The sequence below is a fragment of the Onychostoma macrolepis genome, chromosome 21 (assembly GCF_012432095.1).
Source record: "Onychostoma macrolepis isolate SWU-2019 chromosome 21, ASM1243209v1, whole genome shotgun sequence".
NCBI lineage: Eukaryota > Metazoa > Chordata > Actinopteri > Cypriniformes > Cyprinidae > Onychostoma > Onychostoma macrolepis.
Genome location: NC_081175.1, coordinates 20,704,141 through 20,731,609, shown reverse-complemented (window position 1 = coordinate 20,731,609; position 27,469 = coordinate 20,704,141). Strand labels below are relative to the sequence as shown.

The following is a 27,469-nucleotide window of genomic DNA, read 5'->3' as shown; positions in this document are numbered from 1 at the left end:
CATTACACCAAATACACAAAATAATGTTCTTTTTAGCAACATCATATGACCCCTTTAATCCACACATCATTTTTTAAATTTTGTGAGTACAGCTTAAGCACATACAGTTTAAGCACATACTCCGTCTCTATGTTTTGCAGCGTGCACCATATGGAAACGGCAGCAAGGGCCAGAGCCTTTAAGTTCTTCAGTGGGGCTCCATTAGCGTGGGTTGGACTTTCACGCATGTTAAGAGCCTGTGTGAGTATTTTTACATGCACAGTGTTATTTACAGCTGCAGAGCTGCTGTCTGCACATATGAACCTTACCGTTCTAGCCGCTGCCTCTCAGACAAATAGCTTTTGGCTACTCAACCTCTCCCTTTCGTATTTTAAGTGACCTTTGCTTTGCTCCCTTTTAAAAAGCAGTCATTGAAATAGCAAACAGGCAAGATGCTTAATTTGGAACTTGCCTCATGGCATGAAATTAATAGGGACAAGGAAACGACTTGTTGGAATGCACTCACAGAACAAATTAAGGCTTTTTGTTATGCACAAGGCAACAATTAATGAGTCCCATATGAAAATTAGCTCACTTTGCAATCTGGAGAGCGTGCTCTTGAAGCTCCATATGCACCTTTAGCAAGGGAATACTCAGTCTGCGGAGGTATGAGCCAAAGGCCCCTGAAAAATAATGGAATGTGTGTGAAGGTGGCACCTGTGGGAATTATCAAAGGTGTGTAATAATATTTTTTGCATCATGAAAATGTGCTTTGAACATATTATCATGATTTTCAGGCTTATGTGGATGTGTAGGCTATAAAAATCTGCTTAAAAAATGTAACAATCAAAGCAATAACAATTATTTTTTATCAATCAATCTATTAATATGCAGTACCTATGCAAGAATTAATAAATTGAGATCACTGCACTCGTCTCTTCTACTTTATGACTATTGGCTATTAAACACTTAACCGTTGGTTAGAGTATTCTTATTTATTTATTTATTTTTAACACCAGGTAAAGCATGGTTATAACCCTGGATTATTCATGAACTATTCATGAACTTTATACTGTTGCTGAAACTTCCACACGCTACTTTCAGTATCTGAGGGAAACTTAAAAATATAGAACAGCAAAAACACACGATAACTGGTGTCGATGTCGGATGAACGTCACAACATTTTCACCAATGGGACAAGCTGTTAACACGTCACACGCGACATGTGATGTATTTGTCCAATCAAAGTCTATCTGATATGGATGACCAAACAATATAGGAATATAAACAAAGGAATAAATGACTTGCTATACATTTAAAATAAACAAACAAATTTAGTCCTGAATTTATTTTTAACTTGTCACTTTATTTATTTATTTACTTTCATTACCTGCCGCATACTGAATGAATATGCAAATGAAGCTGTATTATTTAAGTCCATTAAAATTCATCATTAATCAAATATTAGAGGCGGTATCTTTAGATGGCTCTGCGTGATTAGTCCCATTCGTTTCCAATATTGCCAAGTGTTGGGAAAGATTATTATGGGTTGTTAATCATCAAGCCTATTTTAAGAAATAATCTGAGATCACCTGAGTGTGAGAACACAGCCATTAGAAGAAAGAAAAAAAATATTATTTTGACAAGGTAAGGAAGGTTGATCAATATTAATTTACACATCAGCCTCTCCAGAAAATTCTGTCCCTGCTCCACTCAGACAGAGAGCGACGCAATTTTGCACACACGTTAAAAGCAAAATTCGTAATATATGGAGCAAAACAAAATTCAAATATCTTTCACAGCCCAAACTTTTAATCAGCAGCTGAATTTATGAAGTCCAAATGCTTCATTTTATCAGAAAGACAGTGTTATAGCCAAAACAATGTGCACCGGGCATACTGATGCTGCTCTTGGTATTGTCTGAGCCGCTCTAATCTGATGCTGAACTTCCCTTTTATTATGGATGTCATTTTGCATCACCTGTCTTTGTTTTATGGGTCTAGCTGGAGCTCTTTCAAAGAGCGAATGGCGTGGGCGCACCACGCACGCACCTGTCAGCTCATTTTAGCGAGTGCACCCCAGTTCAGCTGAGAGCGGCTGTGTGTTTATCCTTAGCTTATAATCGTCAGTCCGACAGGCCGTCCCTGTGGAGCTGCTGTCAGACCACCGGGGACCGTATGTGACGCATTCCGCCCACGCACCAAAGGCCCTCTTCAGACAAATCCGGTACCTGCACCAGGAGGAGGAAGTCGGTGCTTCACTGCATGAGTGAACTGATTTTTAGAGTCATTTTCCACCTCCTTATATGGCAGGTGAGTACAGCTCTCTCCGTCTTGCTGTCAGTCTCCGATTCTAATTCTGTCCTTCTCTCCATTCACCTTGAAGTCTGAAAGCACCTCCTCCTCCCTCTGCCTGGAAGATTCCCATTTCAATATCCGAAGCCCTTTTAGTCCGACGTTACCAGTGCTAGTTGCCCATTAACGCTCACTCCCAGAAGGACAACAAAATTGATCATCTTTATCCTTCTGTTTAATCGTTCCAGACAATTTCCTAGACCTTCTAATTAATGCATGTACTTCTGAACTCACAATAAAAGAGTATTTAGAGTTTTGCGTAGGAGGGATGTGAAGTGGGTCCGAAATCAAAGTGAAAATTTTCATCATTTACTCACTCATGTTCCAAACCTGCATGAGTTTCTTTCTTCGTCTATATTTTACAGAATGTTGGTAACCAGTAGGATATTTTTTCCATATTGAAGTCAATGGCTACCGTCAACTTTGGTTATACCAACATATCTTCTTTTATGCTCATTTATGCTTTTATATCTCTTACAGCTCTTTCTCACTCACCTCAACAGAGAGACTGTCAAAGAGAACAACTTAAATACGCTGTAAACTTTACTTCCAGGCTACCAATCCATCTACTCCTCCCCTGATGTTTAAAAAGGATCCTTCAAAGTTCAGCTCTTTTAGCCCAGGGCTTTCAGACAGTTTGCAAGCTTTCACTAATGTGTCCCTCGTTTCACCCTCAGCTCCACATGGATTTCCCAACACCCAAGCCAGCTGGAATACTGGCGGAATTTTGTGTTAACCGCACCCTAGGGTCTAACTCTCTCTCATCACACCCAAACAGCTGTAAACCTCTGGCTAACAGTGAGCATTTATCACTTTAATGAGGACATTTAGCTGTCGCTATTAAGGGACAGACCATTAGAATGCCAAAGAATTCCCTTTCCTGGTTAAGTGCCTGTGTTCCACTCAGGTGAAGGTAACCCAGAGCGCAACAGTCATATATGTTATAATCACATTTCCTATCTATCTATCCATCCATCTGTCAAACCTATTGTTTTATATATCATTAAAAAGTATACAATAACTTAAATTATATGGTAGTTTTATATTTAACCTTTGTTTATTTGATTACATACTTTTTAATCATGCTTTAGTTTCATATGTTTGTGATTCAAATCAAACAAAATCAATAAAGCTATTTTAAAGGTTCACCCAAAAATGATAACTGGCTCACCCTCAGGTCATCCAAGATGTAGATGAGTTTGTTTCTTCGTCTGAACACATTTGCAGAAATTTAGCTTTAAATCTCTTGCTCATGAATGGATCCTCTGCAGTGAATGGGCAGAGGTGGAAAGTAACGAATTACATTTACTCGCGTTACTGTAATTGAGTAGCTTTTTTTGTAGGCTACTTCTACTTTTTAAAGTAATTTTTAAAAACTGTAATTTTACTTGTATATGTCGTTTGAAGTATTGTACTTCGCTACATTAAACACATTAATTACAGAGTAAAAGAAAAGAAAAATCGCTCCCTGGAAATTACTGCAGTAAATAATGGGCAGGAGAACAAACTGGCGCTAAAATCAGAAGAAAGATGGAGACGGACAAGACAGTCATTATGGTGCAGACCCAGCTGAAAACCAAACCCTGTCGTATTCTGCTGAAGTTGAACTCGAAGGAAATGAACCCCTGGCCATATTTAAATTCTGGAGTGTAAACTGTGTTTGCCTAGAAAGACCAAAAACTAGCTGCTTATAAAATCTCGACATCAACCCTTCGCGAGCATGTAGAGGTAAGGTAAATACTTGCATCGTTGAAGCTTTGACAGTTTAGCAAGAGGTTTTGCACAAATTAGACGTGTGAGATTAGATTAGAGATTAGGGTGTGAGATAGCCTATATATAATTTGCGATAATATCGTAATTGTTGTTTTAACGATGTGCGATTTGACATTATCAGTATTTTGCAAAAACCAAACAAAACACTCCTACAGAGTGCCGTGAAGTCTAGTAGATTAGACTAGTGTGTGCGCTTTCTTCCACTGTTAAAATGCATTTTGGAATGATCACAAGATTGAAGATATAGGGGCAGAAAATGTATATATTTACATCATTTCATATAGTAATTCAACATCGGACGAAGAGTGCCGTTTTTTCTCCAAAAATCAGCAAGATTGCATAGGCTATAGATTTTATATATAAATTTATTATTATTTTTATTTTTTTTTACAAAAGTTCAATAAACAAGTCAATTAAGACACTTGCGTTTTAGACACCATGTTGCCTGTTTTTGCTCTATTTCGACAACAAAAATAATTCCAAACACAGCCACCATAGCAGAGTTTTGCGTCTCTGAGCAATGATGGTGTTTCGTTCCTGAATGAATCAACTGTTTAAATGATTCGGTTCAATCGCAATGACTCACTTATTAACAGGGACTTGCTGACACCTACTGGCGGTTTTAATTTCACATTTAAAGTATCTTTTGATATATATCTGATAAGTATCTTTATATATATAATTTCAAATATGAGTATTCAACATTTTATGTCTTGTATATCAAAACAATATTCATGCATTTGTAACTGCAGGTTAATTTAGTGTAAATACATCTAAATGCCACTTCAGATGAAGCTTCTGTGTTTCCTCTGCTTTGCAAAGATTAATTGTGTTGATACTGATTTAATTTGCCTGGTAACATCCCAAATGTCTTATTATTCTAAATAACTGATTCCTTTAATTAAAAACAACTAGTTTGAGATTTATAGGCCTATCCCAGGGGTGTCAAACTCAGTTCCCGGAGGGCCGCAGCCCTGCAGAATTTAGTCCAACCCTGCTCCAACACACATACCATGTAGTTTTCAAATAAGCCTAAATGATTAGATTAGCTGGATCAGATGTGTTTAATTAGGGTTATATCTAAACTGTGCAGGGCTGTGGCCCTCCGGGAACTGAGTTTGACACCCTTGGCCTATCCCAGTTTTACCTCCCTCCAGCTGTTAAAATGTAACTAAGTAATTTTTACTTTGAGTAAATTTTAAATGAACTACTTTTTACTTTTACTTGTAGATTTTTAGACTGGTACTTTTACTTGTACTTAAGTAAAATTCCATTAATGTAATGGTACTTTTACTTGAGTAGAATATTTTCGTGCTCTTTCCACCTCTGTGAATGGGTGCCGTCAGAATGAGAGTCCAAAAATCTGAATAAAACATCACAAGTAATCCACAGTCCATTCAGTAACTACCTGTAAAGTGAAAACAGGATGCTTGTAAGAAACAATCTTTAAGATGTTTTTTTTTTTTAACGTCACACCCTTCCGTCCTTTATCCCTAATATTGCTTTCTCCAGTAAAAAGTCATCTTGTCTGAATCAGGAGAGAAATATGCACAGATCAAGCACAGTTTACAAGCAAAAACAGTCTAAAACAGAACAATTCCTTTAAACAACACAAAAATATGATATAAAATGTTATGAATTTGATAAGACAAAGCAACAAACACATGAGAGATGTCAACCATGTTAGGAAAAAAAAAAGAATAAAAAAAACAAAACTACATCCAATTAACGCGCCGGCATTCACTCAATTCATGGCTGAATTTACAAGACAAATGTCATCTTCCTTTAATTTGGTGCCCTTTTCTCAGTGGAACCAACAGAGGTCATGATGTTTGAAGAGGCAGGAACATTCCTGATGAGAAGGGAAGCAATTATACAGCAGTTTCCTAACACTGGAGAGGTAGCGGTCGCAGGCCTGTCACACTTCACCGTCATGCAGAAAATTGGCCATGCTCAAGCTGTGAACTCTGGGAACAAATTTAACCATATCAGGTCAGTATTCCTCAGCTGGACCAACTACTTTATGGCCAAACAAGTGGATAAATTTGAGTTGGCTAATTCCCAACTGTGCATTGGGATATAGGCCATTGGCTCTCAAAATCAAATGTTTGTGTACTTTGAACTTTGGAAATTTAACCATCAATAATGAATTTAATGTTACATTTATATTACATATAATTAAACAGAATAAATAAAAATATCTATATAATGCAATTTTGTTCAGATAAAAATTTGTCTTTTAAAGGATGACAAAAATACTGAACACAACTGGACACATTAAACATTGTTCTTTTTGTGCTGATGCTCTCAGATGATAGGAAGTTGTGATGTAAAGTAGTTCTGGGCAGCAGTTCCCTATCATAAATGCATGAGTGAACTCGACATTGACATTCTGCAGACAGGTCAGAGTTGTCCGATTTCCTCACATCGGCAACCAAGAAAGTGCATGACTGAAAATCCTCATACAAGTCAGCAACAGAAATTCTTCACAGCGGAAATTGGAAATTCTCACAGTGCTGTTTCTGTCCTGGTCGCGATGGGCATCCGAGTGGGATCAGAGATAACGTGTGCATGGCTGAGGTACGGATCTGTGCAGATGTCAGGAGCTGTATTGCTTGCACTGATTTGAAGTTTGTCAGCAGAAACAAATCTCTGCATTTGTTAAAAAGAACACAGACACCTTCTGCTTGTCGGTTTTATTTTGTTTTTGTTATGCTGTTAATGTAGGAATAAGTACAAGACGATACACACAAAGTTGTACTTCAACTGTAGTGCAAATACAACAACAAAAAATAACAAATGTGCTTCTAAAGCCAAGACAACTTTCTCCAACAGTAGTTTTATCTGGTTTTCCAGTAATAAAATAAATATCTAAACGTCCTTAAAACAAGAACTTACTTGAGAAGCAAAATTGCTGTGTAATGCTATTAACATTACAATATGTTGACTTGTTCTCCAATAATATATTTTAAATTAACTTTATTTTTTGATAAATATTTTGTTCTTGCAGCATAGAGCTAACACATTTAACATTGCAAAAAACTTTAATACAAGCAGTGTTGCTTATCAATAAAAACATATCTTGTTTTAAGGATACTGTTTACTGGAACACAAGACAAAATGCTGATGAAAATTATTTTTGCAATGTAGCAAGGCAAGTTTTTCAAATAGTATTTACAAGGACAATGTTTACAATATTCAATATTCACTTCCAGAGGAGTCATTTGGCAGGATAGCATTTTTTGTCATGGATTTTAAATTATGAATATGTAATATTATGCATAATTTAATTAGCATGAAAAAGTATGCATAATCACACTAGACTAGAATGAGCTCCCTCTTGTTAGGAAATTGTAGAAATGTACATCGTATAATATGAAATCTCAAAGGTGGCACATTACAATCGCATTTCAGTACATAAAAATGTGATGCAATAAAAAAAAATAAAAAATTTAAGGCAAGTAAAACCCAAAAGAACCCCAAACAAAATCAACAACAACAAAAGCTTGTGACAATTGCTATTAAAGGAATAGTACACCCAAAAATGGATTATGATTGTGATGGTTTTATCAGCTGTTTGCACTCTCATTCTCATTCTGACGGCACCCATTCACTGCAGGGGATCCATTGGTGAGCAAGTCATGTAATGCTAAATTTCTCCAAATCTATTCTTATGAAGAAATGAACTCAATTACATCTCGGTTTGCCTGAGGGTGAGTCCATTTTTGGGTGAACTATTGCTTTAACAATTAACTTATTTTAGTTCATTTTTTTACAATCTTTATACTTTACAAATGTTAACAACCTCAGAGACCTGCTCGTATCTTTACCATAATGAAAAATAGCTCAGCTGTGCAGGATATTAATACATCAAACACAACCTGACCTTCACAAACCCTCATCAGATCTGTGTCCACTCCGGGCTCCTTCATTTAACACTCGCGGGCGAGCACAAACGGTAATCACAAACCGCTGATTGCAGCAAAGAGACGAGGGAAGCAATCAGGGAGAAATCTCTCATTATCATGCGATCACTCTGTATTCTATAAATCGAAAGGCACAAGCGATGCAGATTTTGACGCCATATCACCAGAAGCAGCAAGAGGAATGTGACACAGAACAGACATATTGTAATGCAAATGTCAATCACCATGAAAATGGATTGTTTCAGATGAAGGATTATTTTGCGCTAGTCTGACAGCTTCTGCAAGCCTGAATGTTTTGATTGGATGACTGCTGTTTGACCAAAGACAGATGAAATGATAGGAGAAACAAACACTTGACGGCACAGATAAACTCAACAGGTGATACGCAACAGTGATGCACATACGAGTTTCCAAGCTGGAAATAAAGTTGTGCAAATATCAGACTACATTTATCAATCTTAAAGTATCAGGTTGGCTAAAAATGAAATGTCTGTAATTATTTATTCACCTTCATGCCATTCCAAACCTGTAAGACTTTCTTTCTCGAAACACAGAAAGACGAAATTAATTGACCAGGAAGAAAGTAATTCAGATTACCACTGTGCTCTAATATGACAAGAGAAATTCTGTAGCTTTATTAGTCACATGATTTTGACTGTCGATCAGACACGGTTTATCCATTTTCAGTGTAGATTTGCTGTGAAATCTGAATGAATTAATGAACATATATACACATCTGATCGCAGTTCAGCTAAGTGTAGCATCACAGCATCCAGTGCCACACAACAGCTTCCGAAATTTGTAAATAATAAAGTAAATCTACAGCACAGCAATTCAAGCAGGGCTCTGGGCGGCATCCACTACATCAACTCATTAGCGTTCACTGAAGTACGCACACTTAAGTCAACATAAATAACAGAAAAATACACAATCCCAGAGGGTTCCCAAATAAATCTCAAGATGATGATTTGTAAAGTTCTCGATATGTTCCCTAATGCATCCTGACTCGTACAAAAGGGAAACCTTTAGAAATTGACACGTCCTTTTGTAACAGCCTGCAAAAATAAAGGTGAGCCACTCACATTGAGAGCATCCATCTGTACACGTAGAAAGAACGGTGTTAACAAAAAAGGAAGTCTTCATTTTACAAAGTGCTTGGTGTTTTTCACAGTGTGTGATTTCAGCAGTCTGCCGTGTGATTTACGGCGCTCTGACACTAATGTCTCTGTCCCAAATACAGCAGATGGAACACCTAAATATTGCGGCAGCTGAACGGGCTTGTCCAACATGCAAGCGTGTCACACTTTGCAGGCGTCCCATGAGCTCGAAGGTAAGTGAAGTCTTGTAAAGTACAAAGTGGAAACAACATTTGTGGTATTTCACCACACACGTGTAAAACCGCCACCAAATCTGTTCTTCTGGGTGAATAAAGAGTCTCACCGCATTTAAATAAACCTCAAGTGCAGAGTTAAAGATTGGTTAAGACCAGAAACATTCCCGCAGAGAAACTCTGAAGGGGTAACTTCCCATGGAAGCCTGCATCATTTCCTGTTGAAGCCAACATCAAGTGAGGATTAGCATAATTCTGGCCTCCACCCTCATGAGGTGGAGGGCCATATGGGCAGCGGATGGGCCTCGGTGTTGAACACGTACTTATCCAGACTGATCAGCTCGTTGTCGTCAGAGAACAGGAGGAAGAGATACTTCAGTGTCTCGCCCAGGAAGAAACTCTCCATCTTATCTCTGGGCGCGGGGTTCTCGGGGTCACGGACGTTACTTATGGAGGTGTAGCCCCCGCTGGGGACCTGGGACAGGAAGTGAGTGAAGAAGTCAAGTTTGTGTTCATTGGGCACTGAAATGTTTATGAATGGGACCAACAAGTCAATTATTGTCATTTTATAGCTGATTACAGATAAGTGGATGATATTAAAATTCGATATTATTTTGCATTAAAAACAATCCCCTAAAAACTGCTTAAAAGCTACAAGTGAATTGAGGCATCAATTTTGAAGTTTGCCCAACTTTATATTTAACTCTGGTATAAAATATTTTATATAAACCTATGAAATATCTAATGATTAAACATGTAAAACTATATAACTCATTTTAATTAATTGAAATAAAGCTGAAACTTAAAGAAAAATTTAAAATGTTAGACTAATAAAAAAAAAATATATATATATATATCATACTGTATATGTTTTTTCAAGCATACATTTTTGTACGTGGTATTTAAAAAAAAAAAAAAATCAAATGAAGACCAAAATATTTTGTAGTTCTCACTCACTCTGGTGTATTTGTTGAAACTTTGCAGTATGTCCCAGCCCCAGTCCCTGTATTTGCTGTCCTTGGTGAATCTGTACATGTAGAACAGACTCTCAACGGTCTCAGGTCTCAGTAAGTTGTGTCTGTCTGCAGGCTGCACACACATATTGAGTGAGAAAAATATCTGTTCATGTAAAAGGGCACCAACTTCTTTTTAAAAGTCATCCTCATCAGTGCTGAGTGCAGAAATACTGTCCTTCAGAACAGATATTAGAAAAGATAAACACAAAGGCCTTGATTGGACAGTCTGAACACGGTTTCCACACTATTTGGGGGCTTATTACCATTTTATTTCTAGACGAAGGAAAGAAAAAGAATGATAGCTCCATTCCAAAGCCTGCATCAGCAGTTTAAAGTCACGGCTCCAACCGCCCAGGGAGTTTATTGTCAGAATTGAGTGGTAACTGTACAGGTTAATGTACCTTCACATCGATGTCCCGTCCGTTGTTGGACTGCAGGTTAAAGTGAGCAATCTCTGGGCTCAGGCCCGTCTCCATCTGTGCATACATCTGATGACACGTCTCCATCAACTGCACAGCCAGATCCATGTGATCAGCGGGCAGACCGTTGTGAGCACCAAGAGCCAGTGTGCCAGGAAGAAAACACACCAAATGATCCTGGATCAGACAGAGAGGGTGTTGTGATGGAGAAAGAGTTTAACCCTGTAAAGCCTATTGCTTCATATTTGATACGAAAAAATTATGTGATAATTATCAACCGGATCAAAACTTTTTTGACAAACCTGATGTACACGATCTTCTACACAACTTCTGTCGTCTGATTGATAGTTCTTAGGTTTTTTTAAAATATAAAGTATAAGGTATTCTAAAACTGTCCACCTTCAGGATGTGGTACATGTGCCTTTTTGCAGTGAGATCTTTAATAATTTTTATAAAGCAAACACAAATACATACATAGTATGTATATACATATACACACACATTTTTTTTGTTAGTAATATTTCAAGATATACATACATTATCTCACTTATCCTTGTATTGCATTACATGCACAATTAAATCTAAAGAGCTTTGATCATAAAACTAAGAATTAAATATCTTACTAAGACTTTTATTATTGGTAGACATAGAGTGATAAATTATATTTGTGTGTATTTTACTGCATGTAAATGGTCTGCAATACGATTATACAGATTTTGTTGTTTTACATTACAAGTTATCAGAATTTTATCTTACTTTTTGACCATATAAATATCAGCAACCACACCAAATTGCATATTTGTGTTCAGTTTGGGTCTCTGAATAATGTTTTTTTTTCCCTCCTTGAGGATGAGCTCCATATTTTATTATATTATTTTATATTAGTCATAAAAACCTGAGGCCTGTTTCATAAAACAAGTTTACCAAATAAGCCAGGTTTATTTCAGTTAGTCTGACATATTGTCAGTTGATCTGGTTCAAAATAAGTCAGACTAACTTAAATAAGCCTGGTTTATTTGGTAAACTTGTTTTATGAAACAGGCCCCTGATGTATCAAATACGATACTCAAAACAAACAAACAAACAAACATTTCACACAGCTTTTTTTTTGTTGTTGTTTAAAGATTTAAGATTTGTAATAAGATTTAACCCTGGAGATTACAGGAACAGAAGCTGTGCTGCGTGGTATAGATTAAAGATATTTATAGTGTAACCACATAATAAAAAAAAATTAAAAAAAAATGAAAACTGTCATTATATACTGTTTTTCCAAATCCGTATGCTGTTATTTTTCCATGTGGAGTATTAAAGTAGTTTTAAAAATTTTTTTTTTGCCATTTACAAGTATGTGTTCCACGAGACAAAAAAAAAAAAACAGCATACAAGTCTGGAACAACATGAGACTGAGCAAATAATAACAGAATTTTTGGTGAGCAATTCTTTAAGAAAGACACTTGGCAACAGAAATGTGGTGAAGTTATGACTCACCATTTTGGGATTCAGACGGCCGTTGGACAGCTCCCCAACAAAGGTCAGTTTACCAGGAGAAGTCTGTCTCAAGAGATTCTTTTTGACACCTTCTATAGCTTGAAGATAGTCCTCTAGCAGCCTGGAAAGATATAGATGCATCACACTCTGCATTTGAAGCGATTAAGTTTGCCCTCTAGAGGCAAAATGAGCTATTGCATTTTATTTGTACATTGGGAGCATCCCAGACTTCAGTTGATCCTCATACGTGTAACACATAAAATCAAACACTAGAGAGCAAGAGCTGTGATGCAACCCCATTAATGTCTTAGTGAGATTACACAGACAGGATACAGAGGTCATTTAAATGAACCACCTTCCACATCAATGACTAGCATATCCATCATCGACCTGGTCTAGGGTTGATTTGATATTCCTGACCAGAGACAGTTATCAAACCTCATTAAGAGTCGGTGTCTACTGAACCCCAGTGAACACCTTTTTATTGAATTATTCAAAACTGAACCCTATGAAAAAAATACTATCAGCGAGGAGCGAGTGTATGTGATGTCAACACAGCGGGAGTCTAACGAGACTCAGGTGTGAGCAGAAGCACTGACGTGAATGACAATGACTCGTCAAGCTCCGGCAGAAAGAACAGGAAGACAGAATAACATCCTGTCAAATGCAGAAAACGGCTGATGCCGCATTTCGCCAGGAATGAAGGCACCTTGGCACCGTCCCTAATGGTGGACGTGCAAAACGTGCCTGTGACAGTTGTCATAATGCAGGGGCTTTTTCACCCATTTACTGTCAGTTAGACAACAAAACTAAAGTTCAACTGGTTAGAAATGTAATAGCACACCTCTCCTCAAAAAAGCCACACCATTTGAGGTATCATTTATATGTGAGATGGGCTATGTGCCGATACAAAAAGCTGATAATTATTTTTAATGCTACGTTTGATGACCGATAAATGGCCGATATTACAATTCAATACTATTTTGACAAAAAAATAAAACACTAAAAAAATTAAATCAATCATTTCAATGCTGATTTCAAGTGATTTTAGGCATCATAGTATTATAATGAATAGTATAAAAATAGTATCAAATTGTAAAAGTATAATGGCATAAAAAATGGATATTCATTGTTTGCTAAAAATTGCATTGTTATTAAATTATTTGCAAGCATTAAATGATGGCAAAGGTAATCTAAATGTAATATAGAAAATAAGCATACAGAAGTAAATATCCAATATTGACCAATACATTTCCAATAGCAACTGATATTGATCAGTATAATGCATATGCATATAATATATGTATATTAGGGATGACCCAAATAGTCGAAGATTCGATGCTTCGATAGGAGGAGCCTGATTCGACTCCCAATCTCACAGTCGAATAATTCGTGGGGTGTTAGGATCATGCCATTTTGGATATATGGGGGTGCTCAATGTCTGATTTCACATAGTTAATATACAGCCTATTAAGATAATGTTGTACATAAGAATCTGAAAAGAAAGAAGCTTTTAATCAATATTTTTAACGTGCGTGAATAAATCCAACCACCCCTATAGATTTAAATTTCACTTAATCCAACATTTTGGCGGCAAGGATTTAAATCTCTAACAAGACAGAGTGAAAAACTGGATTTTTTCGATCAGGTAGGGTACAAGTGATTTCAAAATATTTCAGCCGGTTTATATATATTGTGTATATATTATTTATCTCGTATAAGATGCATTTGAGTTACGCTGCAGTAAAGCGCTTCATTGTAGTACTACAGAGATCTCTTCAGCGCGCAGCGCAAGCAGGACAAACAACAATGCAGAATATTAATAACTATGACTGGGACTGTCATATACATAATGTTATAATGAGAGCACTGTTGTAAAAAATGTTGTGAATTCTTAGGGTTTCGGTGACGTTTAATGTTAACTCTCTTTTAATCAAAACATAAAACATTATTTTTGTATCTGTGAGGCGTCCGTTACACATTTTCCCTGTATGTTAACGCCAATAATTATGAATGTCCAATGTATTTTGCCCCCCTGCCCCAAACATATGATTCAACTATCGGCAAGATTAGAAAATTCCGATTCCACTATGAAAATCTTTAGTCGGGGACACCCCTAATATTGTATATTATATATATATATATATACAGTGAGGAAAATAAGTATTTGAACACCCTGCTATTTTGCAAGTTCTCCCACTTAGAAATCATGGAGGGTCTGAAATTGTCATCGTAGGTGCATGTCCACTGTGAGAGACATAATCTAAAAAAAATCCAGAAATCACAATGTATGATTTCACATAGTTAATATACAGCCTATTAAGATAATGTTGTACATAAGAATCTGAAAAGAAAGAAGCTTTTAATCAATATTTTTAACGTGCGTGAATAAATCCAACCACCCTATAGATTTAAATTTCACTTAATCCAACATTTTGGCGGCAAGGATTTAAATCTCTAACAAGACAGAGTGAAAAACTGGATTTTTTCGATCAGGTAGGGTACAAGTGATTTCAAAATATTTCAGCCGGTTTATATATATTGTGTATATATTATTTATCTCGTATAAGATGCATTTGAGTTACGCTGCAGTAAAGCGCTTCATTGTAGTACTACAGAGATCTCTTCAGCGCGCAGCGCAAGCAGGACAAACAACAATGCAGAATATTAATAACTATGACTGGGACTGTCATATACATAATGTTATAATGAGAGCACTGTTGTAAAAAATGTTGTGAATTCTTAGGGTTTCGGTGACGTTTAATGTTAACTCTCTTTTAATCAAAACATAAAACATTATTTTTGTATCTGTGAGGCGTCCGTTACACATTTTCCCTGTATGTTAACGCCAATAATTATGAATGTCCAATGTATTTTGCCCCCCTGCCCCAAACATATGATTCAACTATCGGCAAGATTAGAAAATTCCGATTCCACTATGAAAATCTTTAGTCGGGGACACCCCTAATATTGTATATTATATATATATATATATACAGTGAGGAAAATAAGTATTTGAACACCCTGCTATTTTGCAAGTTCTCCCACTTAGAAATCATGGAGGGGTCTGAAATTGTCATCGTAGGTGCATGTCCACTGTGAGAGACATAATCTAAAAAAAATCCAGAAATCACAATGTATGATTTTTAACTATTTATTTGTATGATACAGCTGCAAATAAGTATTTGAACACCTGTCTATCAGCTAGAATTCTGACCCTCAAAGACCTGTTAGTCTGCCTTTAAAATGTCCACCTCCACTCCATTTATTATCCTAAATTAGATGCACCTGTTTGAGGTCGTTAGCTGCATAAAGACACCTGTCCACCCCATACAATCAGTAAGAATCCAACTACTAACATGGCCAAGACCAAAGAGCTGTCCAAAGACACTAGAGACAAAATTGTACACCTCCACAAGGCTGGAAAGGGCTACGGGAAATTGCCAAGCAGCTTGGTGAAAAAGGTCCACTGTTGGAGCAATCATTAGAAAATGGAAGAAGCTAAACATGACTGTCAATCTCCCTCGAACTGGGGCTCCATGCAAGATCTCAACTCGTGGGGTCTCAATGATCCTAAGAAAGGTGAGAAATCAGCCCAGAACTACACAGGAGGAGCTGGTCAATGACCTGAGAAGAGCTGGGACCACCGTTTCCAAGGTTACTGTTGGTAATACACTAAGGCGTCATGGTTTGAAATCATGCATGGCACGGAAGGTTCCCCTGCTTAAACCAGCACATGTCCAGGCCCAACTTAAGTTTGCCAATGACCATTTGGATGATCCAGAGGAGTCATGGGAGAAAGTCATGTGGTCAGATGAGACCAAAATATAACTTTTTGGTCATAATTCCACTAAACGTGTTTGGAGGAAGAAGAATGATGAGTACCATCCCAAGAACACCATCCCTACTGTGAAGCATGGGGTGGTAGCATCATGCTTTGGGGGTGTTTTTCTGCACATGGGACAGGGCGACTGCACTGTATTAAGGAGAGGAACAACCTCCTTCCCTCAGTTAGAGCACTGAAGATGGGTCGAGCCTGTGTCTTCCAACATGACAATGACCCGAAGCACACAGCCAGGATAACGAAGGAGTGGCTCTGTAAGAAGCATATCAAGGTTCTGGCGTGGCCTAGCCAGTCTCCAGACCTAAACCCAATAGAGAATCTTTGGAGGGAGCTCAAACTCCGTGTTTCTCAGCGACAGGCCAGAAACCTGACTGATCTAGAGAAGATCTGTGTGGAGGAGTGGGCCAAAATCCCTCCTGCAGTGTGTGCAAACCTGGTGAAAAACTACAGGAAACGTTTGACCTCTGTAATTGCAAACAAAGGCTACTGTACCAAATATTAACATTGATTTTCTCAGGTGTTCAAATACTTATTTGCAGCTGTATCATACAAATAAATAGTTAAAAAATCATACATTGTGATTTCTGGATTTTTTTTTTTAGATTATGTCTCTCACAGTGGACATGCACCTACGATGACAATTTCAGACCCCTCCATGATTTCTAAGTGGGAGAACTTGCAAAATAGCAGGGTGTTCAAATACTTATTTTCCTCACTGTGTATATATGTATATATATATATATATATATACACACACACACACACAGATATATACACTATCAAATGATTAATCGCATCCAAAATAAAGGTTTTTGGTTACATAATATGCAATTTCTTTTTAAAATTATGAGTGAGTAATTTCCTTATGAGTGTTAGATTAAAGCAGGCAAATTAAATGTAAAAAAAGCAAAGAAACATTCAATTAAATATGGACTGACTGTAATAAATAAATAAAATAAAACAAAAATAAAAAACTAAATAAATAAAAACATAAAATGCATACTACTGTGCATCCCTACTAAATAAGTATGAGTAATAGTGATGCTGGAAATCCAGTTAAAAATATTGCATTAGTCTACCAGTTTACTATATATATTTTTTTATATTAAAATTAGTGCTGTCAAAGGATTAATCGCATACAAAATAAAAGTTTTTGTTTGCATAATGTGTTCTGTGTATATTTATTATGTATATATAAATACACACACATACAGTATATATTTTGAAAATATTTACGTCTATATTTATATACATATAAACATAACATATTTTTCTGAAATATATACATGCATGTGTGTGCATTTATATAAACATAATAAATAAACACAGCACACATACATATATGTAAACAAAAACTTTTATTTTGGATGCGATTAATTGCGATTAATCGTTTGACAGCACTAATTAAAATACTTTGAGCAACACTGGACCAACCAATAGTGTGAATTCGGGATTGAACTATCGGTTTGATTATCAAATGGCTGTTCAGAAAGCCTGTTTGACAACAAGCATTATTTTTATGACTGCCTGGTGTTCCTAGATGTGCACAAATTACACACTTCACCTTTATTCTAATTCACAAGAGGTTTTTAAGTGCTATAATGGAGACAGTGACAATCAAACAGAAGCACCTGCACTTGAAATACAAAATATAATTTAAGACCTCTTAAAACAAATCAGAATAAAATGATCTAATAGTGAATGCACTGAAGTCACCTCCAGGTTTCACCAATGCCCTGTACCTTTATCACTGTCAAGGCTAAGTAGCATGTCTATGTTTTCAAAAAGCAGTCCTTATGTAACGATTAAAACATGCTCAGTCTTTTTTGTCTTTCCTTGTGCAATTCACCCTATCAGTGACTGACAATATGAATCAATCATATCAGCCCATCTGTGACCAGAATCATAACCTCAGTACATTAGGCTCAGTGAGCATCGCCAATTCCCTGGAACCCATTAGCTAAAAGCACCAGTGGGCTATTGACACTCGGTCTAAGCGCTGAATTTATGAACCGTCAGCCAAAGCTGCATTTGTATCTGCTGTTAACTCACTCAGTCTCTTTCTTGCTGCCCTGTAGCCACTGTTTGAGCAGGTACTCGTAGTAGCTGTCCGCACGGGCCCCCAGCGTCAATGCCCCTCGACGAGTGAATTTCCCACTGTTTGTATTGATGAACATGGGTACCAGACCATCACGCTTTCCCTCCAATCGGTGAACCTGTCTGGTCACCTCCTCCACTGCATTCTAAAAACAGAGGTTGAAAAATAGAAAAAAATAAAAACAGAAAAAGCTTTTAAATATTTGTGAAAATGAAGAAATAAAATAAATGTAAATTAAAATAAAATAAAAATTAACATACATTTAAATAAAAAGGTAAAATAATAATAAAAAAAAATTTGTTGGCGCCGGTAGCCTCGTCGATATGCAGTGCCTTTGCGCTTCGGGGATTGCGAGTTCGAGTCCCGGCTCGCAGACCTTTCCCGATCCCATTCCCCCTCTCTCTCCCACTTCGCTTCCTGTCAACTTTAATCTGTCCTATCAAAATTAAAAGGCAAAAACGCCAAAAATAAATCTTTAAAAAAAAAAATGTTTTTAAAAGACAGTACCTGGTACTGTGGGTCCTGTGTGAGTCGGCTGAGCTCTCTGAACTCCAGCTGAATACTGGTCACCTCTGCGACTGTGCTGTCTGTGGTCCAGCGTGGAGGGTGAGCGGTTCCTTTACCAATGTTCACGTCAGAGTAGGGGATTTTAGATGGGGTTTTGAATGCAGGCATTAATCTGAACCCAATGTCTTTCTGCAAGAAAAGAGACACAGCATGTATTGAGTTCTGTGGTCCATTGAAATAATTGCATCACACGAATGCTGTAAACCATTAAAACTATGCTTTACATTTACTAGGACAAAAATGAATGATAATGGAGATGCTATTAAGATATGAAGTACTTACAGCTTTATCCAGGAAGAGAGTGTCTCCGGTCAGGTGGTATGTGCTCAAGAGACCCCCCAATATACGGATGGTACTCTCAAAAAGATTCACATCCACATTCTTGGAAAAGGATAATTCTGTCTCAACCCACTTCCTGGCCTCCGCAAACTCTATTACAGAAAGAATTAGAGAGAGAGAGGGGGAAAAGGCAAAAGGAGGGACATAAATGAAAAATATTATTTTCCCATTATTATTTGAAGTTTTTATTGCTTAATATATATTTTTTCATAGGTGTTTCTTCAGATATTGCAACTTTTGACTCTGCGGTCTTTCTCAAAACACACTCTCTAGTTTATTCAAATATATCTACTAACAATGTCCAACAAAAGAAATGTTAAATTTGTGCCATTTGCATATTGTAATTTGACAAAATTGCAGCTTGATTGGAACACACAATACCATTTTTCATAAAAATAAATTATGCAAATAAAATTATTTACCTTGATTTTTCTTTAATTTCTTTGCATTTCACGTCTCATATTTCATCTAAAGAATACACTTCACTGACACAATTTTTTTTTTTTATAGTAATTTTCACACAGCAAATAAGAAAAAGGAATTTTATGGATGGATTTTCCTATTCTAAGATTGCAAGACAAGGGTAAAGAAAAAAAAAAAAAAAGCAAATAGATCCACCTTTATATAACAAAAAGAAAACATGAATAAATAAAATGGTCACTTTGAATAAAAACCAACATCTGAGAAATTAAAGTGCCTGTGGCTGAAAAAACACCCTCATGTAGACAATAGGAAAGAAAAAAATAATAGATCGGAAATCTGAGCACAGTGGGCATGAAACAGACTGGCAGACAGAAGCTGCGATTATAATACTCACCGTCTTTCAGTCCGAGAATCCACATAGTGTCTAGTGCGTCAATGAGAGTTAGGCCCAGTCCAAACCACTCTCCATGGGTCTTAGATATGGGCTTCAGTTCATCATGACCCCACGCAAAGGCCTTATAGCCCTTCCATGCGTGCCTGAAGGCCTCCTGCACCGCCTCCACACGATCCACGGCCTTCACGGTGACTGACACAGAAAGACATTCAGATGATCACATGTCTGTAACAGCTGATCTTTAGCACAGGCCAAACTTTGGCATGGACAAACACCTCAAATTACGGGATGAATTCTGATACCTGGTTTTAAGTTGGCAGCTTCCTCGGCATCAGCCACAGTTCCTTCTTTTCCATGGGCGGTGGACTGAAGCTCCGTCCCCTGCTCCGCCTCGATCATCGCCCCACGCCAGCTAGGAATCCAAAAACTGGCATCAGTTATGACAGCAGTTTATCTAAGATCCAACCCAGAGATTCAACACCTGTAATCGTTTCCTCCCACACGCCTCACGATTATAACTGCAATTACACACGAGCGGGAGGTGGAGTCCTGTAACAGGACACAGCTGGAGGAAATGAAAGCTCATCACAACTCACTTCAAAACCGCTGTGTTACCAGCTCAACTGTTAATAAACTCTTCCCTAGGGCTCTAGCACTGCACAGGAGTGTTTATCTTCAGCTCCTGTTGTGTTTTGGCTCTGCTCTTTCTTAAAAGGAGAGTTCATCCTAAAATGAAAATTCTGTTATTATTTACTCACTCTCACATTTCTTTTTTTCTGTGGAACAAACAATGTGATATTTTTAGCACACTTTCTGTCATTGTAAGGAGCTCCAAGCGTGTGAGTGAGACTAATAACAATAAGTGCCAATAAAACTCATAATTACTGTCTGAGCTTTAATACCTCTACTTATTCAAAAGGTTAAATACTAAGCCAACAACAAATAAATGTCAATGTCTAATCCTAGGCAAATTATCATTATAAAAAAACTCTCATATAAAATGGCCTAATTTCTTGAATGTAATGAGCCAAACCTAATGACTGTTTTTGCTTCTTTCCCTCCATCTTCATCTCTCTTGAGCATGGCTTCTTCTCCATCTTTCACCTGCCAGTCTGACACATTCCCTCGCTTCTGTAGGACTGGAGGACCACGCTTGCTAGGTGGCTTCCTCTGCAGATTCAAACCACCCAACATTAAAAAGACAAGAGTAGGTGAAGAATTGAGTATCTTATGAGGAAGGTGGATTAATGTGCTTAGATTGTGGTTTACTTTAATAAGATATTAATATATAGTTACATTTACATTTAGTCATTTAGCAGACGCTTTCATTTAGCCGATTCTTGAAGATGGCTAAGGACTCAGCTGCTCGGATTGAGCTGGGCAGGTCATTCCACCAGGAGGGAACATTTAATTTAAAAGTCCGTGAAAGTGATTTTGTGCCTCTTTGGGATGGCACAATAAAGCGACGTTCATTTGCAGAACACAAGCTTCTAGAGGGTACATAAGTCTGAAGTAATGAATTTAGGTAAAGGGGTGCAGAGCCAGTGGTGGTTTTGTAGGCAAACATTAATGCTTTGAATTTTATGCGAGCAGCTATTGGTAGCGAGTGCAAATTGATAAACAGAGGTGTGACATGAATTCTTTTCAGCTCTTTAAAAATTAATCTTGCTGCCGCATTCTGGATTAATTGTAAAGGTTTGATAGAACTGACTGGAAGACCTGCCAAGAGAGCATTGCAATGACAGAACAAGAGCCTGAACAAGGAGTTGTGAAGCATGTTCCAAAAGAAAGGGCCTGATCTTCTAGATGTTAAATAAAGCAAATCTGCAGGACCGGGCAGTTTTGGCAACGTGGTCTGAGAAAGTCAGCTGATCATCAATCATAACTCCAAGATTTTTGGCTGTTTTTGAAGGAGTTATGGTTGATGTGCCTAACCGGAAGGTGAAATTGTGATGAAACGATGGGTTTGATGGAACCACAAGCAGTTCTGTCTTGGCAAGGTTTAGTTAAAGGTGATGGTCCTTCATCCAGCAAGAAATGCCTGTTAGACAAGCTGAGATACGAGCAGCTATCATCAGATCATCAGGACGGAATGAGAGGTAGAGTTGAGTGTCATCAGCATAGCAGTGATATGAAAAGCCATGTTTCTGAATGACAGAACCTAGTGATGCCATATAGACAGAGAAGAGAAGTGGTCCAAGAACTGAGCCCTGAGGCACTCCAGTAGTTAGATGTTGCGACTTGGACACTTCACCTCTCCAAGATACCTTGAAGGACCTATCTAATAGGTAAGACTCAAACCACTGGAGTGCGGTTCCTGAGATTCCCTTTGCCAATAGGGTTGACAGGAGAATCTGGCGGTTAACCGTGTCAAAAGCAGCGGACAGATCCAGCAAGATAAGTATTGAAGAATTGGAATCCGCTCTTGCTAGTTAAACCAGACTGGTTGCTGTCGAGGAGGTTGTTCTGTGTGAGAAAGGCAGAGACTTGGTTGAACACAGCTCGTTCAAGTGTTTTTGCAATGAAAGGAAGAAGAGAAACCGGTCTGTAGTTCTCTGAAAAAGATGGGTTAAGGGTGGGTTTCTTAAGTAGTGGGGTTATACGAGCCTGTCTAAATGATGAGGGAAAAACACCAGTCTGAAGGGATGTATTAATGATGTGAGTGAGTGCAGGTACAACTGCAGGAGAAATGGCTTGAAAGAGATGAGATGGAATAGGATCAAGCGGACAAGTAGTAGGATGATCAGATAGGATGAGTTTGGAGACTTCTGCCTCAGAGAGTGAAGATTATATTTATTTATTTATTATATTTATTTTATATATTTATATAATATTATATAAATAAATATAAAAATAATATTTGTTTCTGTTTATTTATTTTAACCTGAATTTATTTTGAATTTATTATTATTAATTTATCGCAATTAACTGCATCCAAAATAAAAGTTTTTGTTTACATAATATATGTATGTGTTCTGTGTATATTTATTATGTATATATAAATACACACACATACAGTATATATTTTGAAAATATTTACATGTATATACATTTATATATTTATATTCTTATATTTTATTTGATATATAAATATATTTAATATATAAACATAATATTTTTCTTAAATATGTACATGCATGTAAACAAACTTATTTTGGATGCGATTAATCGCGATTAATCGTTTGACAGCACTATAATATTAATTCATTGATTTATTTGTATTTATTTTGTATCTTTTTAAATGACTTAATATTATATATTTTCATTGTTATTATTGTTATTTTATTCTGAATTTAGAAACAATTGTAGATTTTTAAATGATTAATAAATAATGCTATTATAAATCATATTTATTTATATTAATGGTTTTGTTCTAAATTTAGAAACAAGTTTTTATATATTTAACACTTATTTATTTAGAATTTAGGAATACTAGCACATTTTGGTATATTTTGTATTTTCTTTATTACTGCACTTATTCTTTATTATCACTTTTTACTATTAATATTCATTCATTCATTTATTTATTTGTAAATAAATATAATATTTTGTATTTAGAAATAATTGTTCCTTTTTGTATATTTTTAAATGATTTAATATTAATATTAAATTATTTTTAAAGCTTTTATTTGGATCTGTAATTTTTGTATCATTTTGATTTATTAATTTAATAATATTAAATACAGAATTAAGAATCTATTGTATTTTACAATTGTACAATTGTGGTTTAAGGCCTAAGCTGGTCGTTTCAGCAGGAGCTGTAAAAAAACCTTTGCAAATGAGTAGAGTAATGATAAAGTGGACAATATACTATTTTGCATATCCTTAATATCTGAGAAGTATCCCTACTAACCATAGCTGGAGGTTTGGGAAGTAATGGAATGCTTGGTCTTTGAATCTCTGGCATTACTTCTGGTGGGATGTCCTGGACCCCTGGGACAACTCCTGGCAGAATCTTTGGGACGAGGCCAGGAGGAATGGGCCTGAGACCTCGGTTATCCATTTCAACCCAGTCCTCCTTCAACGCTCTATCAGAGAGTCCTGGAGAATAAACAGACAGAAATACATCCCATGTGAATTATTAATAGCAAACGACGTGATGTTTAATAAAACTTCTCCCCCAGCAGCTAAAGTAAATGGGCAGAGGTTGTACCAATCATCCAACTTTTGTGTTTTCACCTTTCATATCCAGTGAAATGTTATTAAAGGTGGCTGTATGAAGTACCTCTCCACTGCTCCGTCAGGCTGGGATAGGAAAGAATCCCACAGATGAACAGGAAGGCCAGCAGGAAAAGAATCAGGCTGCGCTGGAGCCGAGACAGCTGCTTCCATTTCTGCCAAAACAAACACAAACAATTCAAGGACAATTGGAGGAAAGTGCAGCAATTTTACATTTGATGGCTTGATGTGGCAATTGCAACGACTGCCAAATATAGTGCTAAAAAATATAGCTACATGGAAACAACGTCAATCTCAGATAATGGAAGACATTAAAGGGATAGTTCACTCAAAAATACATTAATTTCCTCACCCACATATTGTTTAAACCTGCATAATTTTCTTTCTTATGTGGAACAAAAATACCGTTCAAAAGTTTGGGGTCACTTGGACTTTTTAAAGTTTTTTTAAAAGGAGTCTCTTCAGCTCACCAAGGTTGCATTTATTTGATCAAAAATGCAGTAAAACAGTAATATTGTGAAACAATACCAACTTAAAAGAACTGTTATATTTTAAAATGCAATTTATGATATCAAATCTGAATTTTCAGTTGACATTACTTTTGAGTGTCACATGATTCTTCAGAAATGATTTTAATATGCTGATGTGATGCTAAAGCAACATTTCATTATTATTATCAATGTTGCCAATAGCTTTGTGTGAGGAATAAACCAAATTAAACTTTAAAAAATGTTTATTTAGTTTGAATGACACAATCACATTGAACTGGTGTTGCATGAACAAAATCCTCCTTCTGGGTTCCCAAGAAAAAAAATAACAGCATGTGGTTTAGACAGACATGATGGTTATTAAAAAGTACTGTAACAGTTTTCATTTTTTGGTGAATGGTTCCTTTAAGCTATGTTTTTTAATTAAAAGGTTATTTTTCAAGCTCAACGCATGTGTTTCGGCTAAGTGGGGAGTGCATGCCTGCTTTTTGGAGATAATTGAGTATATACAAATTAGTAGATTAAATAAAAGATGGGAAAAAAGGGCTTTGACACCTGTGGTTTCCTAAGACTGAACACGACAACTACAGTTCCAGCATTTTGTCCTCAGAATATTAAATAGATGTCAAGACATCTCGCAGACAGGAAAATGGCACTCATTTACACAAACAAATAAAGAAGCAGAAGCCATCAGCCTTCAAACATCACAGTTAATGAATGAAAAATACATAATGCTCCATATTTCCATCCTGCAAAACATGGTAAAGAGTTTAGATGTCAATATAAGAAGAAAATACCCAGGCACTAACCCTCCAGCAGGACTGTCTCCGGTGCTTGCCGTTGGTGTAGCTGCGGCTATGTTGGTCTCCCAGTGTCAGAGAGACAAAGTCCTTCCTCTGTGGTGAATACATCTCTAACACAGCCACCACTCAAAAACACTGAATCAAATAGGTGAGAGAGGGAAAAAAAAGACACGAATGATACAGATATCAAGTGATTTTCCCACAAATCACTATTCGGAACTTGAGCTGGTCTGTTGCTCCAGCGACTCTGATCTTTGCAGGTCCCTGAGGAGAATCGAGGTGTAAAACACAGATCTGTTCAGAAGATTAATTACCAAAGGACTAAATCTGGAGTAAATCGAGGCAGGGGGTGGCACACTGGCATCCATCTGATCTGTGAACGACACCATGGGACAGGGCCGTTCACCTTGTTGTCCCAGGGCCATGAGAGCCATGTAAGAGGGGATTAGGAACATTAGCCTAAGTCCATCTGGTTTCTGTCATACCAACCTGAGCTCATTGGATAGAACAGATTTAAAGACACTGGCCTGCCAAGATGCCACACATATGCTGCTTATACAGGAAAAGGTTGAATGCAGGTTGCCCCAAATGCAAAATACAAGTAAAATCATCTGAGTGTGTAACTTCTGTGTGCAATGAACTACAAGCTCTGTTTTGAAGTTTCCCACACTTTTAAACCATTTCCATGACCTTTCCTGTTGTTTTTGATTACAGGATATGAATATTTATTTAAAGATTTACTAATGAATCACTCCAAATGATCTGTGAACCAGTCAGCTGATTAACTAAAAAGTATCATCTTAAAAGAATTCCGAATTACACATTAGCCTATTATGGCTTTCCAGCAAGTTTTATGCTACACAAGTCAATTTCTATTCAAAGAAAACTCTTAGGCTACAACATTGTCAATCAATCAATCGAATCTCAAAATCTGATCTGATTCTGTGGGTCATGTTGAGTCAGATGACTGGTTTAAATTTCCACCTAACTATATTCCACTATTTTTAATTTTCTGAAACAACATTTCCATTGATTTTATTTTTTATTTTTTAAATATCTTTTAAACCTTTGAACTTTGGCCTAAAATCATAGGTCAGTCAAATTCGCTATCAGCCATTTTTAATTTTGTCATAAAATGCAGTCATTTTGTCATAAAATTCGGCAGCATGTTTTGAGGTAACTGAAAAGTTTAGGCCATATGCAATACCCATTTTTTTAAATAAATGTCTTGACAATATCATTTCAATTTGGTGACAGCGTCCCTATTGGCCAAAATTGATAAGCTTTTATATAATTTATATTACAATAAATTATAATAAAAAGATTTAGAAGCCATAAATAGAATTATTTACTATATAAAAGCTTATTGGCCAAAATTGATAAGCTTTTATATAGTAAATAATTCTATTTATGGCTTCTAAATCTTTTTATTATAATTCTCATCAGGGACGGAAAGTCACTTTAGAAAATACTTGAATATATGGTGCTGGACCAGTACTTGCTATTTTATTTTACATTGGCCGATTTCTAATTGTACACAAGCTATGCTGCAAATGCTTTGGCAATACAAATGTAACGTTTGCCAGACCAATAAAGCACAGTAAAATAAATAGAAAGAGAACAATGCATTGGTTCTATATTAACTGCTTAACCCATCTGCTCAGGCAAGGGAGTAAGTGGCCTCCAAACGCATCCACGTTTTACCTTTCTCTGGACAACTTGCTGCTCCTGGTTAGGAGGAGGATCTATATGCATGAAGAGGAGGTCACAGCCCATGCATCCCATCCAGTGTGCGAGTAGTGATAGTGTACACTCAGTGTGTAGGTGACAGCAGGAGAGGCTATCAGATCTCTATCTCTGCTCCATCAGGCTGCTCTCCTACAAACCGCGTTCCTCCCACAAAACGCTCATTTAGGCTGATATACAGTCTATTCGTAACGTGTCAATCTGTCGAAAAATAAGCATGACCGCTGTTAATAGTCAAACAGCTGTGTGCAGGGAAATGTTTATGTGACAGCTCCTTACTGAATCACGTGATCCTCACGCACA

General features: G+C 36.8%; 1 protein-coding gene and 1 long non-coding RNA gene across 6 annotated transcripts; one reads left to right on the top strand and one right to left on the bottom strand.

Annotated features, from left to right (window-relative positions):
- The first annotated feature begins 3,874 nt into the window (after positions 1-3,874).
- Positions 3,875-9,407, top strand: LOC131529059 (uncharacterized). 2 transcript variants are annotated; one of them, XR_009267989.1, is made up of 4 exons: positions 3,875-4,061; positions 5,915-6,098; positions 6,509-6,686; positions 9,273-9,407. It is a non-coding gene; the product is annotated as an uncharacterized LOC131529059 (long non-coding RNA). The 2 variants fall into 2 exon arrangements; XR_009267988.1 differs by having other exon boundaries at positions 6,505-6,686.
- Positions 6,769-27,469, bottom strand: man1b1a (mannosidase, alpha, class 1B, member 1a). 4 transcript variants are annotated; one of them, XM_058758573.1, is made up of 16 exons: positions 27,446-27,469; positions 27,125-27,367; positions 25,427-25,555; positions 24,176-24,284; positions 23,804-23,991; positions 20,984-21,120; positions 20,253-20,362; positions 19,951-20,142; positions 19,077-19,225; positions 18,735-18,923; positions 18,488-18,658; positions 18,182-18,372; positions 12,286-12,406; positions 10,780-10,974; positions 10,320-10,451; positions 6,769-9,837 (listed from the first exon to the last, which is right to left on the bottom strand). In XM_058758573.1, the coding sequence occupies exons 3-16, from the start codon at positions 25,526-25,528 to the stop codon at positions 9,631-9,633; spliced, it is 2,193 nt and encodes a 730-aa protein (XP_058614556.1). In that variant the 5' UTR covers positions 25,529-25,555; positions 27,125-27,367; positions 27,446-27,469; the 3' UTR covers positions 6,769-9,630. The 4 variants fall into 4 exon arrangements, with proteins under 4 accessions (XP_058614556.1, XP_058614554.1, XP_058614557.1 ...); XM_058758571.1 differs by lacking the exon at positions 27,446-27,469 and having other exon boundaries at positions 27,125-27,438; XM_058758574.1 differs by lacking the exons at positions 18,488-18,658; positions 27,446-27,469 and having other exon boundaries at positions 27,125-27,438.